The following is an 18,406-nucleotide window of genomic DNA, read 5'->3' as shown; positions in this document are numbered from 1 at the left end:
TGGTCTCTGTTAAATTAAAATTTGTTTGTTTTTGTACCAAAAAAAAAAAAGAAAATTAAAATTTGTTTAGTTATACTTAAACTTTTATATTTTCAAATGATTTTTAACAGACATGTTAAGAAAATTATGATAATCTTTTTTATAACAAATTAGAATTTTTTAACATGTAATGAATTAAATATAACGACAAATACAGTATCAGTGGTAGCTACTAACAATGCTCAAGCTGTAAGAAAGGATTGGCCAGGCCTTTATATATCTCTTTTATTGCATAGTCCCTCAATTATTGCAACTCAATTATTGCAAGAGAATTCAAACAAAAACAATTTGTAAGAAAGAAACTCCCAAACTAAATTTCAAAGCAAAAAGATTTGTTAAGTGGACGACAAACCTTTAATTTGATTTGATAATGCAAATTTTGTTCTAGATTTCAAAATGATTGTTGAGTATTTTCATACGGGTAGCGATGATTATACATAATTTGGCTGTATTATTCATGCTTGCAAACAGTTGATAACTCGCTTGAGCATTAGTGAAGATAACCTCGTTTTATATTATAGAGAATTGAACCCAATAGGATATGACAATATTTTTCAACTTTCACTACTAGGCCACTCTTGTTTTTGCTACGATCCTAAATCCTTTTCTAATAGCAGTTCCTTTTCATTATTATCAGTTCATTTTTTTATGGTAGTTCATTTTCATTTTTATTATTATTATTATTATTATGTTTTTTTTTATTTAAGGATAGTTGTTGTTGTTTTCTTTTGGTTAGCACATAAAATTCCTTTTCATTTTATTTTCTTTCGGTTACTAATTATCAGATTCTTTTTCTTTCTATTTTTATAAATTTAGCAACCCTTGCGGTTATGATCGGTTTCTAGGTGCACACTTACTATGAGTTACGATATTAAAGTTGGATCTATCTTTAAAATTGTTGATAATTTAACTGATTTAAATGATAATTTTATCACTAGAAACTTCACTTTTTAGTGTAATTTTATCTGCCTCTTTGTTTCTCCTATATTATATTATTTGAAGTTATTTATTCTGACTTTTTATTTGCAAAAATCGCTACACCAGATTATAACATTACCTTGTTTTTCTCACTTTGACTTTTGAAACATGTTTACCATTTTTAATTTGTTTATTTTAGTTGTTTTTTACCATAAATGTAGTCAAATGTAAAGGTTGAGAAAGAAAGAATTTTGATAAGAAAATATATTTGCAAGTAAAAATATAGGGGAGACTAGTCACTTTAGTCCCTGAATAGGAAAAAAATCGTCGCTTTAGTCCCTGAATGCAGATAAATTGCAAAATAGTCCCTGAATGTAGATTCTGTTAGTCAATTTAGTCTCTGAATGCAGACTCCGTTAGTCAATTTTGTCCCTGAATGTAGACTTTATTACTCACTTTAGTCCTTGAAATTGACCAACAGATTCTACATTCATGGACTGATTTGCAATTTCTCTGCATTCAGGGACTAAAGTGACTACTCTTTACCTATTTAGGGATTAAAGTGGCTAATTCCCCAAAAATATAGAAATAAACTTATTTCAATGCAATTTTATTTTATTTAGAAAAAAAAGTTATTTTTACAAGAATTTAGGAATAAACTTCTAATATAATTATAGAAAAATAAAACAAAGTTATTACAAAAATAATATAAAAAATAAACTCAAACTTGCACTAGAAGCTTCATACAAACTCTGTCTCTCTCCCACATATAGTGCATAACAGGTTGCTTTGGTTTGCTATCAAAATCACACTGCACACATCCACTCACCAAGACCTTTTTTCTCTTCCATTTCTTTATTTTCAATCACACAAAATTCCAAAATGGTCATAACCGTCGACCGTCACTGTAACCACCGCTTCACCGTTAACTTACACGGAACCGAAATCGACGTTACAGTTACACACCTCGCCTCCGTCGTCAGACAGTGGATTCACACCACCTTTCACCTCCGTCGCAACCTCGTCTACTGGAACCGTCTCGTCGTCGGCCTCGGCGTTCAATGGACTCCCGGCGGCCGACATCCTCCTGCTGACACCTTACAGCTCTGCGTCGGTCGACGTTGCTTAATCTTGCAACTAGCTTACGCTAACCGTATTCCAAGCAAACTTCGTGAGTTTCTTCGCAACCCTGATCACACTTTTGTAGGTTTCTGGAACCATTCCGATCGTCGGAAGCTGGAGTCGTCTGTGCATCAGTTAGGGATGTATAAAAAACCGTTGGATCTGAGTCATCACGTGCAAGTTGTGCATGAAGATGGTGATAAGGAAGACCTTGATCATGATTCGGTGGCTGAAATAGTTGAGAAATGCTTAGGCTATGATGTGGAAGATGAACTGAGAAGTGAAATTGGAAGAAGTGATTGGGATGATGAAGATTTGAGTGATGAACAAGTTGTTTATGCGGTTGTTGATGCTTACTGTGCTTACCGGATTGGGAAGAACGCCAAAGCTTGGAAGTGTACATGTTGAATCTTTCATATCTTGGAATGATTTTGCTTCAAAAAATTCTCATGATGATGAAGCTGTTAATGCTTCAATAGTTTAATAGTTTCTTTCATTAGTTTGCTCTTGCTGTTGTTGATTTTCTTTGTTTTTTTTTTTTTTATAATTCTAGAATGGTAATTTGATAGTACTGTAGCTATTTCCATGTGATGTACATAATGGTAATTGTCTATATCTAGCTAGTAGCTACTCCTTCCCTTCCTTTTCTTTTGATGTTTTAGCTTTTGACACAAGTTTTAAGGAGTAATTAAAACATTTGTGTGTGTTTTTAAGTCGGTTCAAATCTTAAAAGTGTCAATGATAGTTAAATGTTATTAAAAAATATTGAGCGGTAGTTACCTGTCACTGAGTATAGTGAATAAACAATTTTATAAGTGAGAAGAGTAATCTCCAAACAACAATAGATCTTCATTATTGTTAAATCCTCCGTAGGATCATCAATAGTCGTACTTGACATTAGAGTTTCTGTGGCGATTTTTTATTAACTTTGGGACAGCCATGAAATTCAAAGATTAAATTCAGTGTTTGTTCAAAGATTAAGTTTGGTATACTAGCTTCGATCAAGTACATATTAAACAATAACTTTAACGTCTACAATGTTACAAATATGAAAGCATAAGTATGTCATACACTTTAGTTTTCTTATATTTGTAGGTTTTATCACATTTCTAGATATTTTAGTGTTCTTGTACGCTAATAACATGGATGATTTGATTGTTTTTGCAGATTCATTCTTTTTTGTTTCAACAATTTTAAATTTATTCTTAATCGAAGTTATTAACATGGGGAAAATGATTTTTTTTTCATTAAGTTCTTTATGTTTTTCTGGATTGATTTTAGTCCCTAATGGATATTACTTTGACATATTCTTGACATTTTTTTAACATATATTATGGACATACAAATGTTTAACATATATATGAAAATAACATAGACGCATATTGCACAAACACTGAAATAATTTCTTTTGGTAAAATGAAAGCATGTTGTTCAAAGATTAAATTCAGTGTTTGTTCAAAGATTAATATGAACGTGAATCAGATATTAGGGACCAATAATGAAACAATTTCTTTTGGTAAAATGAAAGCATATGTTGTTTTATTTTTTAAGAATTAAAATCAAAATTCGCTATTTATTTAGAGACGAAAAACTTATTCAACCACTTTTATGCTATCGTTTCTTTGTTTTTTCCTCACAAAATGTTGTTTACCATAGTTTTATTGTTTTTTTACAATGTGTCCAAATGGTTAATTATGTGTGTAGCATAAGAGAATGAAGGAGTTTTCTTTTCCTCTACAAATTTCGTACGTACGAACATGAGCAACATTGCGTACGAACTGAATGAGCCTTCGTTGCACCACGTATTACAATGCAAATGCAATACTACATCCATTGCTGGAAATGATTTGTTGGCGAGCCTCGCAGAAAAGCCAATTCACTATCAACCACATGGGATTCTTCTATTTCCCAAAGAGAGATTGCTCAATTGATTAATTAAAAGGTTAAAACGAATCAAATGGGAATAGGAGAAAAATTTCATATTTTAAAAGTATTTTTCAGGGGTCATTTCAAAAGTGTTCTTATTGTTAACTTAATGTAAACGATAATTAAAAATATCAAAATGATAAGGATTGTCTTAAATGATTAAAAACTACATAGATACCATTAGAAATTTATTTTAAAAAAAAAAAAACACATTAGAAATTACCATCCCTTTATGTTCTGCTCCTGTGATTTGGTTATCGATTGTTTGGACAACTTGGAAGGATAAGGATAGCCGTATTTTTCAGCATACAGTAGAAACTCTTTAATTTAATACTCGGTAAATTAATAAACTCTCTAAAATAATAAATTTGTCCGGTCCCGACTTGAGCCAATGTAAAAAATTGAAAAACTCGATAAAATAATAAGATAATAATTTTTCGGGAGATCCCTTTATAATTTTCGGTCCCGAGAAAATCATAAATTAATAATTCATAGAAACTGAAAAAAATATATTAAGAATACATTGAACACATTTGTTCCTCTTGTTTACATTTACTGTACTTCAAAAGTCATTATTGATTTCCAATGCATATGAACACAATAGTTACTAATTTACGTTGAGTGTCCCAAGGTTCGCTGCAACGTAATTCCAAGAGGCATAGACTAATTTACCTTTTTGTTTGGTATGTACAGTATAATTACTTAAAAACTCTTTAAATTAATAATTATTAATTTATCGATAAATTAATAACTCTCTAAATTAATAAATTTCTCCGGTCCTGACATTATTAATTTATAGAGTTTTAACTGTACAACCTATCATTACAACATTTGATTTTCATTATTGGTGGATCAAGCTCATTTAGTGTTTTACCATGAATCCTAGCTAAGTCTTTTGTTTTAAGCTAGTAGCGGTTTTGATCCCTTGTTAATCGATCATAACTCTATAATTTATTTATTTTTAGTCCTATCCTAGTACTTCTTGGGTGGAGCTCCCTTGCTTAATATATCCTCTTTTTTTTTCTTAAAAAAAAATTAGAAATTAGAAAAAAAAAATAGAAATTAGATAAAGATAATAGAGACCTGCCCATTAATTTAACCTAACATAATATAGGATTTATACTTTGTTTTTGCGGTTATAGGATTTAAAGTATACAATGTGCATTAATTAATGGGAAATGTTAATCGGTGCCCTGGAATGGTTAAAGAATCAAATCTAGTAAATATTACATTGGAACTTGTGCTGTCAACTCTTCAAAAGCATAAAAAATGTTATTTTTATTTTAAAATTTCCTTTTTTTAGTTTCCTTAACTAGTGCTCTGGGGGTACTGGTTAACATGACTCTTAATTAATTAATCTAATATTTGTATAGAAAAGGTAACTTTCCAGTATTTACATTTTTTTTTTCAAGGATACATTTTTAAGTTTTAACTCTTTTATGTATCACAAAAGAAAACTCTCTGGGATTAAAACATAAAACTACACGGTGTGTATGCATAAATCATAATAATTCAATTGTTTGATATATGTGTCCTAAATTTGAATCGGATATATGTGTGTGGGTTAATTAACATTAGGGTCATGGACACAAGTTAAGGAGTTTAAAATGAAAATTAAAACTAAATATTATATTGAAAGTATAATATTTCAAGGATACATTGAATACACAAGTTTTAAGAAAAACCTTCTACATTTGGTTTCTTAACTTATGCAACAAGAGTACATGTTAACATTTCCTTTTAACATTATTATCGGTAATATGATATCTGCGTGGTAAAAGAAACTATATATAACCTGTCAACGAAAACAATTAATTAGACCAATAAAAGATGAAAATTATGCTAAACGAGTACAAAAATAATAAATAATGAGAAGAAAAAACATGTTAAATTGCGAATACATTTTCTAAATTTTTGGTTAGTTTTAATTAGTGTTAATCTAAGTTTGTTTAGGTTAACATATATGATTAGAAGTTTGTTATAAGTCAGTTAGAAAAACTAGCTTAGTTTATTATGTTTGTTTCGATAGCTTACTAAGCAAGCAATGTGAATAAGCCTTTTATATAAGGCATGTTGTAACTATTCTTCACAACTAATGAAATACAGTATATTACAACAATAATATCTTCCTTATTCTCTCAATCCCTAATTTCATAACAAAGTCATTGCTTGCATTGGAAGCAAGCTTAGTTGCGCTATTAGAAGAAGCTCGTTTTCTTAGCGTGTAATTGATTGTGTGGTGAGGAAAATTGATTTTGGTTAAAAACAATTTCGACTAAAAATGGTTTTTGTGTGTATATATTCATGAAAAAGTGAGTTGAACTTTAAATATGTATGCGACAACCAATTCTAAAATCAAAAGATACAAATTTCAACTTCAAATAGAATCGATTCTGAAGACAGAATCAATTCTACTCGACAACAATCAAACATATCTAAGCAATTCTACACCTCTAAAATCAATTATGTTCACCTTACGAGTGAAACCAAACATACACTAATCTTATTTGCATTTCATTTCTACTTACTCACACACATATTCATCTACCCCTAAATGATTGATTGATGGATAATTATGTAAACAGTGAACGTATAACCAATCAATCACAATCAAGAACACAGTGCGGATAGATAATTTGATTAGTACATACTGCATAATATGGAAATGGCTACAGTACTATCAAATCACCATCATTTTAGCAAGAACGAAAAACAGAAACAAGCTATGAAGCATAAACAGTTTCATCACCTAAGAAATTTACAACCAAAATCATTTTAACTCATACTAGTTGTGATGTAATGGATGAACTGCAAAAGATTCTGAATATGCATTTTTCATCACTCAGTAAACCTCCAAGCTTTGATATTCTTCCCAATGAGGAAAGCACAATAAGCATCAACACTCGCATAAACAACTTGTTCACGGCTCAGATCTTCATCATTCCAATCACTTCTTCCAATTTCACCACTCAGTTCATCTTTCACATCGAAACCTAAGCATTTCTCAACGATTTCAGGCACGGAAGCACGTGCAAGACCTTCATCATCAACTTCATCCAAAGCTTCCGCGTAATGCCTGAGATCTAACGGATCTCTGTACAAATCAAACTGATGCTCCGACTCCTCCAACTTCCGGCGATCGGAATGGTTCCAGAAACCTACAAAAGTGTGATCAGAGTTGTAAAGAAACTCACGAAGTTTGCTTGGAATGCGGTTGGCGTGAGCAAGTTGAAAGATCAAGCAACGGCGACCGACGCAGAGCTGTAGAGTGTCAGCAGGAGGATGTCGGCCGCCGGGAGTCCACTGAACGCCGAGGCCGGCGACAAGATGGTTCGATTGGAGGTAGATGCGGCGGCGGAAGAGGAAAAGCGTGGTGGAAATCCACTTTCTGACGACGGAGGCAACGGCAGTGACAGTTACTTCGATCTCGTTTCCGTGAATGTTAACGGTGTAAAGGCGGTGGGTGTGAAAGTCATCGAAGTCAACAATGTGTGCCATTTTGGATTTGTGTGTGACTCTGAAAAGAAATGGAAGCGAAAATCTCTCGTGAGTGATTTTGGTGGCTGCACCAAGGAAACGGTTATGTACTGTATGAGAGTGGATTATGATTTTGTACTAACAACTTCTTGTGCAAGTTTTCAGTTTCTATTAAAAAATTATGGAAAATTATTCATAAATACATTTTTTTCGACAGTGTTCATGAAATAAAATAAAATGTATTTATAAAATTATTAAATGAAACGTTTCTGTCATCTAATGATTAAGTTATTTCAAAAACAAAAAAAAAAAATCATCTAATGATTAAGAGTGGGAATAAGCTAGGACGAGCTAGACTTTCAAGACTTAAATCTGGTTTATCAATTATTTATTTATTTTTTGAAGGAAGTTTATCAATTATTTTGAGGGTTAAGTTTGATATACAGTCAGTTATAGGCTTATTTTTTGGGTCTGGTGAAAGCATGATACATGATACGACCTAATAACATGTTTAAAAACTTATTTCATATAAAAAAACTTTAAATAAGTAATATGATCTATGTTTCAACTAACTAGCAAGCTAATAGCGTAATGAGATTATACTCATTTGTTATATTTAACATTATTTTTTAAGAGAATTTGATATTATATATTATGTATCATATTTCAATTTTAGTTCATAATAATACATTTAAATATGTGAAAATCAATGTATACTAATAAGCTTAAAATGTTGAAAAGGTTAATAAATTAATAATTTAATTCAAAGTGCAAAATATAGTATAATAATATTATTAATAATAAACAATATCAATCATATCTACTTAAGTAGGCTGGTCTGAATGTCTGATAGGCTAGGAGGTTTTTTTTATGGTATGTGGTCAGACCATTTTAGTTAAATAAACTTTTTAAAAAGTGTAAGTCTTCTCTATTCAAGAAAAAAACTTTTTATGTTATGTGGTCTGACCCATCGTAACCTAAATCGTAGACCCCTATAGACCAATTGACTTATTGCTAACCCTACTAATGGTTATATCTATTGGTATTGCTACTTTAAAACAATTGACCTAATAATTTATATGATTTTTTTTAAAGAAAAATTTATATGAATTAAATTCATAACTAAATTTATGAACTTCATTGCTATTATTTTACATTGCTACTGTAAAACTGGAGTCCCGTTGCCGTTAATGATTCAATAAAACATAACTATGTAACTCGTCCCAAAAAATTAGTTTATATGCCATTTTGTCTTGATTAAAATTAGTCGTTGTTGTACCCAAAAAATAATAATTAATCGTTGTTTCTGTGAGTTTAGTTCAGTTGGTAGAAAAATTGTATTTTATATGCAAAAGTTGAAATTTAAATCTTACTTAGTCACCTTTAAAAAGTGTTCATGAGCATAGTTCTACTACATAAGAACTCCGATCTATGCATATAACAATGCATGTCCCTGCCAACTGAGCTATACTCATGGAATTATTATTATTATTATTATTATTATTATTATTATTATTATTATTATTATTATTATTATTATTATAATAATAATAATAATAATAATAATTACTTAAAAGGTGAATTATAGCCACTAGGCTACTTGACCAAATAAAATAGTAATAATAATATATTTTTATATTTATTAATATAAACTATCAAGGTTAGAAAACACAAGCAAGGAGGTTGAATTGTGTTATCTTTTTCTAAAACTTTTTTTGTGTTTATCAAAATAAGAACAAATTCTGATCAAAAGAGAGTTTGAACTTATAACAGAGTATGCAGTGAAATCAAGACACACACACACACACACAGAGAGAGAGAGAGAGAGAGAGAGGAGAGAGAGAGAGAGAGAGAGAGAGAGAGAGAGAGAGAGAGAGAGAGAGAGAGAGAGAGAGAGAGAGAGAGAGAGAGAGAGAGAGAGAGAGAGAGAGAGAGAGAGAGAGAGAGAGAGAGAGAGAGAGAGAGAGAGAGAGAGAGAGAGAGAGAGAGAGAGAGAGAGAGAGAGAGAGAGAGAGAGAGAGAGAGAGAGAGAGAGAGAGAGAGAGAGAGAGAGAGAGAGAGAGAGAGAGAGAGAGAGAGAGAGAGAGAGAGAGAGAGAGAGAGAGAGAGTAAATTATACTGGCTTCCTTCCCAATCTGAGATTAGTCAAGTCCCCTTGCATTTTCAAGAGATGTTTTACTTTAATCACACAAGATTACAATTTGCTTAAACACATAGTAAGAGACTTCTTTGCCACACACAAGATAACTGCTACAATCAGAGATCATTAGATAAAAAGAATATGTTTACACTTGATACATAATCAGATGTGTAAATAACTTAAACTCCAAGTGACCTTTGAACACTTAAAAAATTCTAGAATTGAAAGCTTGTAAGAATTTTTCTAAGTGTTTGTGCCCTAGAGAATTTGAAGGAATAATGATACTTTAAAATGATAAAAGTCTTGTAGTTTTTCTTCAGCTACTCAGGTCTTTATATAGATGAAAATAATATAACCGTTGTTGAAGATTGCAAACTCATCAACTTCGTCCTTGAGAAGTTTGATCGAAGTCGTTGAAACATCGCCTCTTATGGATAATGTCGTTAAATAGTCAATTGAAAATCCTTTACTTCTAATAAAATGATCTGCTGTATTCTCTTTCTCCTTAAATTTTCTTGCTTGTTTCTGCATGCGGTCAGAAGAAAACAAATTATACTATTCAAAGTCTAATGCTTCTTCATATTAGAGATTCCATCCTCGTTGTTCAGCTCTCCGTATGAGTGCAGAAAGTCCTTCAGCACAAAGGATAAATAAATAAGGTGACAACAAATCTCTCTACCTCAAACCTCAACCTGGTATAATCGGTCCCACCATTTCATTATTAATTATTAACAATAATAGAATAATCAACGGTTTCCACGCACATCATGATCCTGCGAACCCATTGACTAGCAAACTCCATTTGTAACATCACTTCATTAAGATAAAGACAATCAATTATATCACAAGCCTTGCCAATACCTAGTTTCTGATCAACATTCTTATCTCTAACTCTCTTTCTTACTTTCATATGATGTACCACTTCAATAGCGATCATGACATTATCTAGAATGGAACGTCGTGGAACAAAAGCTGGTTGATTTTCAGAAATGCATTTATGCATAATATTTTTGAGTCTATTAACGAGTACCTTTGCTAGCAATTTATATAACACATTGCACATGGTTATAGGTCTCCAATTCTTCATTGTTTTCTACTCATTTCGTTTGGGTATTAAAGCAATATTCCTGGAATTAAGCAACAGTGGAAACTGATTATTATTAAGCCACGAACAACATTTCAGAAAAATATCAAAGCTACACACCGATCAAAAGTGTTGAAAAAAGTCTGAGTTAAAGCCATATGAACCAAAGCATTTATCTGGGTGTATAGAAAACGTAGCTTCCTTAAACTCATAAGAACCAAAGACCTATAGCCCTGTCCTAACCGTAGTATGCTCAACATAGTGATAGAAACATAGCTAATTGCCAAAAAAAAAAAACATAGATAATTAAACCCCAATATTAAAAGTAAATGCAACTTTATTTTACATTTCAATAAAAATTAAATAAAAAAACTGTGGAAACTCTCAAACGAAGAAATTGGTTGTTGTAACCGTTTTATAAATAAATCCTTGCGCGGGAAATTCCAAATTGCGCTAACCGTTTCTTTCATTCTGAATATTACAGTGATAGAAAAGAACGAACGCGCCAAAGAAAAGAAATCTTTACACCGTCGTCATTCTCATGGCTTGCACCGTCACCGCCATCAACCGTGGCCAACACGAAAACCTTCGCACTTACAGTGTCTACATTCACGAAAGCCAAATCGACATTGAGGTCACCGTTACCGCCACAGCTTCCGTCGTAACAAACTGGCTCCAAACTATGCTCAATCATCATCTTCAATACCTCCGCAACCGTAATCTCCGTAACCGTAATCACCGCAACCGTAACCGTAATCTCGTCGTCGGCCTCGGCGTTCAATGGACTCCCGGCAACCTTGATCCTCCCGCCGACACGCTACAGTTATGCATCCATGGCAGCTGTCTCATCTTCCAACTCTCTCGCGCCGATATGATTCCGGTCAGTCTCTGCAACTTTCTCCGCCATCCTAAGAACACCTTCGTTGGATTCTGGAACGCTGCAGATCGTAGGAAGCTGGAGAGATTTGATAATCGCTTGCAAATGTCGAGAGATCCTCAGGATCTGAGGCGTTACAGGTTCAATGGTGAAGATCTTTCACGTGAATCGATGAATGAAATTGTGTGGAAATGGCTTGGTTTCGAAGTGGATCAGAGTGTTCAAGTTGGAAGGAGCAATTGGAACGCAGAGAATCTTTATGAAGATCAAGTTGCTTATGCGTCCATTGATGCTTATTGTGCTTTTCGTATCGGAATTCGCGTTCAAGCTTGGAGGTACCGTTAAGATTGATTTTACGTTGTAAATTTCAATCAAGATTCAAGATTATAGTGTTAATTTCTACTGTTAAGATCGATTAATCATTCTTATGTTCGTAACTCATTTTAGAGATTATACTGTTAATTCTACTGTTAGAATCATATTGTGTTTGATTTTAGTGTTGTTGAGTATTGCACTTATTTTGTTTGAAATGCTGAACTGAATGAATGTATTGTTGATAACAGAGTCAACTACTCTGTTTTTGTTTTGAAAGAAGATGTAAACAAGTGAAATCAAGCATGCTCGACTGTGTTGTTGCCGTTGTAGTATATGAATGTATCGAAATCGAAATTGTAAATGCTTATGTCTAGTTTTTGTCATCGAACAAGATATTCGGTTTAGTCTTGAAATGTGTTTTTCGTTTATCAATTTGGTTTATAGAATCACCTAACAAAAGAACTAGTATGAATGTGTTTGCGATTTTGATACATTTAAAAGCTATAATGATAAAATCGTCTATTTTTATGAAATAAAATAGTTGTTTGTTCGATATTTAATTAAAAGAGCGAAATATTCAATATGTCTATTTGAATCATTTACATGAAATAAAAACTTGAGATCAGATAAATTTGCTTAATGTTTAGGTACATTTCATCTTTAAGAAAAATATTTTCAGGTTGGTTTTCTTTAAATGATACTGTCAAAAAATAAAGTTTGTTAATACAGTACTTAGAAGCCTTCCCCATTCTATAAGATGAATTCAGAGCAAACAAATTATTTAAAGATGGAGCTTTATGAATTATGAGCTCATCACAGAAAAATTAAGTCCCAATATTTTCTGGTCAACTACCAAAGCTAATTTTACACTTTAGTTGATTATTAGAATCTACTATTAGAATTCACGAGTCTTGACTGAACCAAAAATTATATCTAATAGTGGTGTTTATTTTTTGGATTTCACTTGTGAGAGTCTTGACTGAACCCTCTCTCTAAAAGTCACACATACATTGTGAAAAAACTAGCGGAAATTAAATGATTACCTTTTGCTTATTAATACTGACTTATAAACTCCAAATAAAATCAAATGCATTTTTTCTTTCAAAAAAATCGAATGCATTTTTATACATCTGTATTTTTTTTACTCAACATATTATTTCTAAAAACATGATAGAAACGTAAAACTCTCTTATTATTAAAAAAATAACTAAATAAAAGGTAAAAACTCTTAAACTTCCATAAGAAGCTTCCCTACGACTAGGGATGAGAATAGCTCAAAACGGCCTACAAGGACCTACAATCTGATCTGTTTCGGTCTGACTTGTTTATTAAAAAATCAACCTTAAACATTTAAAAAAAAAAAAACCTATTAAGTAAGTTAGGCATATACTATTAAAAAAAAATTACAAAGCATGACAGGATGATTGTTTATGCATATCTATTAAAACTTATATTTTTTTTATTTATATTAAATATAAAAATCAAGAAATAATTCAAACAATAAACTCCCTTAAAAAAAAAAACTCAAACAATAGACTATTTAAATCATAAAGAGGTCATAAGCCCGTGCCCGTCTATCACCGATAATGTGCATGAATTATTTACATATTTAACTTTTATTCATAAGCATAATTATCATTACCATTGAAGATAAATGAATATGCATATCCCTTATACTTTAATTAAAATCAACAGAGCATACAATGAATTCCCTATCAAGACACTCATCTATAGTCCAAACCTGGTTCAATTAATGGAAATGACTGCGACAACAGTGCTCCATGAGAAACTCTTGGGTGGACACAAAGATTTGGACCCTTTATTTGGTCACACACACATAAAAAGGAAAAAGTAGAAAAAATAACAATTAAATAATCATTAATTTTCAAATGATTTTAACATGTTCACTTTTTTGTGTGTGTGACCAAATAGAGGGTCCAAATCTTTGTGTCCACCCAAGAATTATTCGTGCTCCATTGTTAAAACAAAATTTGTCCAAGATGCTAAGGGGAAAGAAAGACATTTCAAAAGAAAATCCATAAAACAAAAATTTAAAAATATCATCACTCTATTTGCTAAAAGAGTTGTAGAATATAAATATTGATCTATTCAAACAGAGGTTGCACACTAATCTCTTTATTTGTTCACATCATGTAGTGCCATCAAATCGTAATCGATCTCCACGGAGAACTTCTTGAATGCCTCTGCTGCTAGTGAAATTACAAGAGACAAATAAGAAAAGAATCTTGAGCAAAATTGAATCCTGTAAATTCTTTAAAAGAAATAAAGAGAAGTGTTGTAAGAAATAACCGCAATGGATATACTTATTCTAACTCTAATGGTAGGTTGCTCATATACCATTTATAGTCCAAGTTTAGATCACAAGTACACCTTGACTAAAGAACATCCTTTCAAACTTTGAACTGAAGAAGTAAGATTCTAAAGTTTGTGACTTCCACAAATGTCAATGAAACATTAAGTTTCACCTCCTACAACTCCTTAATCTTTGATCCCAAATTTGCCAATAAGTACGGTCTCCTCCATCATCTCATGGTAAGCCCTATGAAAACTTACTTAAATTGAAACAAAACTGTATCGTAATATTTACCCATAAATTCATAAAACGTTTTAAAATATAGTTGGAGTTTGCGTCAGCCATATTTTGCCACTAATACTACATGGCATTTGCGTCGGCCTTGATTCTGCTGCAGAGGAAAAATGAAAAAAATGGACATTGCGTCAATTTAAAGTCTGCCGCTATGGCTCCTTGGGATTTGCGGTGGCCTAAATTATGCCGCAAACGTTTACGAGGCCCAAATTTGCGTGGGTAAAATGTCCACCGCAAATTTGCCTTTGCATGGGCTTTTTGTGAGTTTGCATGAGCAGTTGGCACATGCAAATCCTTAGAACTCTTGAAGTGTCCTTCTGGAACCTTTCAACCTTCTTCGACTACTCATTAACTAATAAAACCACACCCTCAACCTCAATATTTACCCTTTTGATACCTTACCAGATAACAACCACCTCCACAACTAATATATTGTACGAAGACCCACGAAACACACCAGAAGCAAAACACCCATCAAGCTCAGCCATCGGCAAACACCACTACTAGCAAAAGCAAAATTAGAGAGAGAAAGTAGTGGCAGAAAAAGTGAAATCCCTCACTAATTTTCTCGTCATAAAATTTAGTAATGGAATTAGAGACGCATTTCGCGTTTTCCCTCTAAATTTCCCTCGCTATTTTTGTTTTGTTTTGTAGTGCAGAGAACCAACACCTCAGCCAAAGAAGCAACCACGAAGATGTAAAACCAAAATTTGACATGTGAGAACACACGCCCAGCCTAACGCGAACCAGGCACGAACCAAACCCACACGGATCTGAACATCCAACGCAAACCACAAACGACAACGTTAGGAAATGAACACCGGTGAGGCGGTTGAAAGCCATGCACCAAGCCCCACCCGAACTACACATCAACCTATACACAACGCAACCACATAAAAAGCTACATACAACGTACCCAAAACAACATCGGTGCACAGCCGCAACACAAAACTCCATCGGACCCAAACCTGCAAATTAACCTATAACTTTCGGTCAATCACCTTCAACCACCATCGAAACATGAGAGACGCAAAACAAATTTTAATATATGAGCCCCCTTTTTTCTTTTAGAGCAAAATGAGACCCTTTTTATCTACATATATATATATATATATATATATATATGAGGCCTTTTTTCTTATAAATTTAAAGAAAATTTATTTTTTTGTTGGTAGGCTTAAAACGAGGGTTTTAGTGGCTTTATCCTTAGACCAACCCTACTAAAGACACGTGTACTTTTTCATATAATTACTTCACATATATTTATATTGTGACAGAGAAAAACTCTAATAGTACTCTTATAAATTATAATTGTCACAAGAGGGAGTTGAAAATTAGAATTGCCTAAAAAAGTAGCGTTGACTCATCTTAGACCACAGCTCTTGAGGGGACGAGCGACCAACATGCAAAGCTTCAAAATACATATCCTAAAATGGTACAAATTCAAACCATTAATTTATTTCATTGCCCCAACAAAGTCTTTATTTAATCCATCCCTATTATCCTCTTATCATATTTGTGTTCTTCAATCAATTAAGAGAAGCATAATCACTCTTATTGTCAAAATTAAAACAAAATGAAGGTTTCAAGTTTTTCAATTATCATTCTCTTAACCATTTCATCCATTTTTTTCATACCACCTATCCAATGCCATCAACTACCAAAGCTAGACTTAATTAAAACTATATGTCGAGCAACACCTCATTACCATCTTTGCGTTATAACCTTAAAATCAAATTTATATGCAGTAAAGTATATTAAATCAAATACTGACATCTCTGGATTTGTTCGCGTAACACTCAAGGTTGTCGCGACAAGAGCACCGGTCATATTAAAGCAACTTCAAACTATTCAAACGCAAACCAAGGACACACAACTGAAAGCTGCTTTGGATAATTGCATTGCTTCATACACCAAGATATCAAAAGAACTTGTGCCACAAGCTCAGAAATGTGTAGACAAAGGTGATTATAATGGTGTCAAACAAAATGCAACCACTGCTGGAAATTTGGCTGATTCTTGTGGGAAGAAATGCAATGGCACCACTAGTTCAGCTGTTCTTTCGCAACTTGGGGATAGTAATCAATATGTGAAAAATATGTGTGCAATTACAGTCTCCATTGCTACCCAATTTTCTCAATCAACTCACCAAATTTTAACATAAATATTTTAGTACTAATTTTGGTATTGTCTTATTTTTTTTGTGTTAAAAAAATACAACAAAAAAATAAGACAAATCCAAAATCCTTTCCAAAAAAAAAGACAAACCCAAAATTTTGGATTCGTCTTATTTTGTGTATATATAGTATTGATATATGCCTTTTATGGCCGTCATATTTTTTTTTTTCCTATGTTGATCATTGTCCATAATTTGTAACATTAGTTATGCTTTAATATGGCCAGTCAAAAGCTGCGAGCTTCTTGTATTGAATAGTTTTTTTTTTAGCCAGGCAATTTGTAAATGCAATTTTTTTTATAAATTGCGAATGCAATTAATAAAGTTGATTATCATCATATTATATTATATGAAGTGGTAACGAGGTTTCTTTTTCCATCTAATTGTTGAATATCCTTCCGTCTGTTTCTTGTAACCCTACTTTATTCATCCTCATCATTTTAGAGGGCCTTTTTTTTTTTGTTTTTTTTAAAGAATGTATTTTTTTTTTATTGAAATAAGTAGTTTCAACGTAGATCTAATATTAAACGTGATTTTGTCGTCTATAAAGGTATAGTTGTTTTATTCGTCGTTTTAGTGCGGATTTTTTTAATTTTCCCGTCTTATTGTGGTGTGTGTTTTATTTAAATTGATAGATCAATGTTTATCAAAAATAATTATTTAATAATAAACTTTTAATTGAATTTTTTAATTTTTTTTATAAAAATGAAAACGATTTGACAGAGGCATGTTCCTCGCAAAAGTTCATGACAAATGCATGTTCCTCGCAAAAGTTCATGACAAATGCAGTCAGTCAGAACAAGTGGCAGGGACTATGACATGGGTTGGGCTAGGGGTAATGCCAGTGCTTTAGACATGGTTCCGCCGTTGGGCTAGGGGTAATGCCAGTGCTTTAGACATGGTTCCGCCATTTGCAAATTTCCTAGGGGTTAAACCCCTCCCTTTAAGCGCATTTGTTAGGGATTTCGCCCCTGAAAAATTTATATATTTCTTGTAGTTTGATTATACTTCCCACTTTGATTTTGTCCCATTTGTAAGAATTTTGTCTTTTTATACTATTAACTTAAAAGGTGGGTTCTAATCTATAGGAATTCACCCCAACTTAATCCGACAACTTTGTAAACTAATCATTTCCAGTTTTAGCCAAATTAATTTGTAATATTATTAACGTATATTCTACAAGTTTTTTTTTGGTGGTGGCCGGGGTTTGAACCCCAGACCTTGCATATTATATGCATTGTCCATACCAACTGAGTTAAGCTCACGAGGACATATTATACAAGTTTGAATGAATGATTAACTTTTTTAGTCAAAATATATAAGATAAAATTGGGAGCTCGTGTACCGATGATTGAAAATTATTACATGAGCTCCCAATTCGCAAAATTTAGGAACGAATTTGACTGATTTTTGAAAATTCAAGGACGAAGTTGGGGTGTTACTCATAAAACAATAATAAAAACCTTGATTTGATTTAAAACAAATGAATTAAACATTAGTCTTTAAGGCCTAACTCCACTAACAATGTCGATAGTGTTAGATTGAACACCTTCGTCCAAGTTCAAAAGCAAGGCTTCATAGTTTTATGTAAATTTTAGATGATGTTTGTCATTTTATCTACAAACAAACAAAAATTAAACATTCTTTTTAATATGCATAGCAATTTCGTGTTGTCAAAACATATGGGTATTTTTTTAGGGGACGTATCGGTATTTTTCTCACAA

The 18,406-nt window shown here is 32.3% G+C and overlaps 4 protein-coding genes across 4 annotated transcripts; 3 read left to right on the top strand and 1 right to left on the bottom strand.

Annotated features, from left to right (window-relative positions):
- The first annotated feature begins 1,704 nt into the window (after positions 1–1,704).
- Positions 1,705–2,703, top strand: LOC146945221 (uncharacterized). Its single transcript, XM_085743564.1, has one exon. It carries the CDS (start codon positions 1,840–1,842, stop codon positions 2,485–2,487), a length of 648 nt encoding a protein of 215 aa, XP_085599690.1. The 5' UTR covers positions 1,705–1,839; the 3' UTR covers positions 2,488–2,703.
- A 3,930-nt stretch (positions 2,704–6,633) lies between these two features.
- Positions 6,634–7,643, bottom strand: LOC146945220 (uncharacterized). Its single transcript, XM_085743563.1, has one exon. The coding sequence runs from the start codon at positions 7,501–7,503 to the stop codon at positions 6,844–6,846; it is 660 nt and encodes a 219-aa protein (XP_085599689.1). The 5' UTR covers positions 7,504–7,643; the 3' UTR covers positions 6,634–6,843.
- Positions 7,644–11,146: 3,503 nt separating this feature from the next.
- LOC146945219 (uncharacterized) lies at positions 11,147–12,207 on the top strand. Its single transcript, XM_085748828.1, has one exon. The coding sequence runs from the start codon at positions 11,248–11,250 to the stop codon at positions 11,926–11,928; it is 681 nt and encodes a 226-aa protein (XP_085604954.1). The 5' UTR covers positions 11,147–11,247; the 3' UTR covers positions 11,929–12,207.
- A 3,820-nt stretch (positions 12,208–16,027) lies between these two features.
- On the top strand, positions 16,028–17,065 carry LOC146945218 (cell wall / vacuolar inhibitor of fructosidase 1-like). The gene has a single exon (XM_085743562.1). It carries the CDS (start codon positions 16,083–16,085, stop codon positions 16,668–16,670), a length of 588 nt encoding a protein of 195 aa, XP_085599688.1. The 5' UTR covers positions 16,028–16,082; the 3' UTR covers positions 16,671–17,065.
- The last annotated feature ends 1,341 nt before the right edge of the window (positions 17,066–18,406 follow it).

Source organism: Medicago sativa, chromosome 2 (assembly GCF_051527215.1).
Source record: "Medicago sativa cultivar Bolivia chromosome 2, Bolivia_mono, whole genome shotgun sequence".
NCBI lineage: Eukaryota > Viridiplantae > Streptophyta > Magnoliopsida > Fabales > Fabaceae > Medicago > Medicago sativa.
Note: the sequence above shows the minus strand (reverse complement) of the source record. Positions and strands in the feature narration are given on the sequence as shown.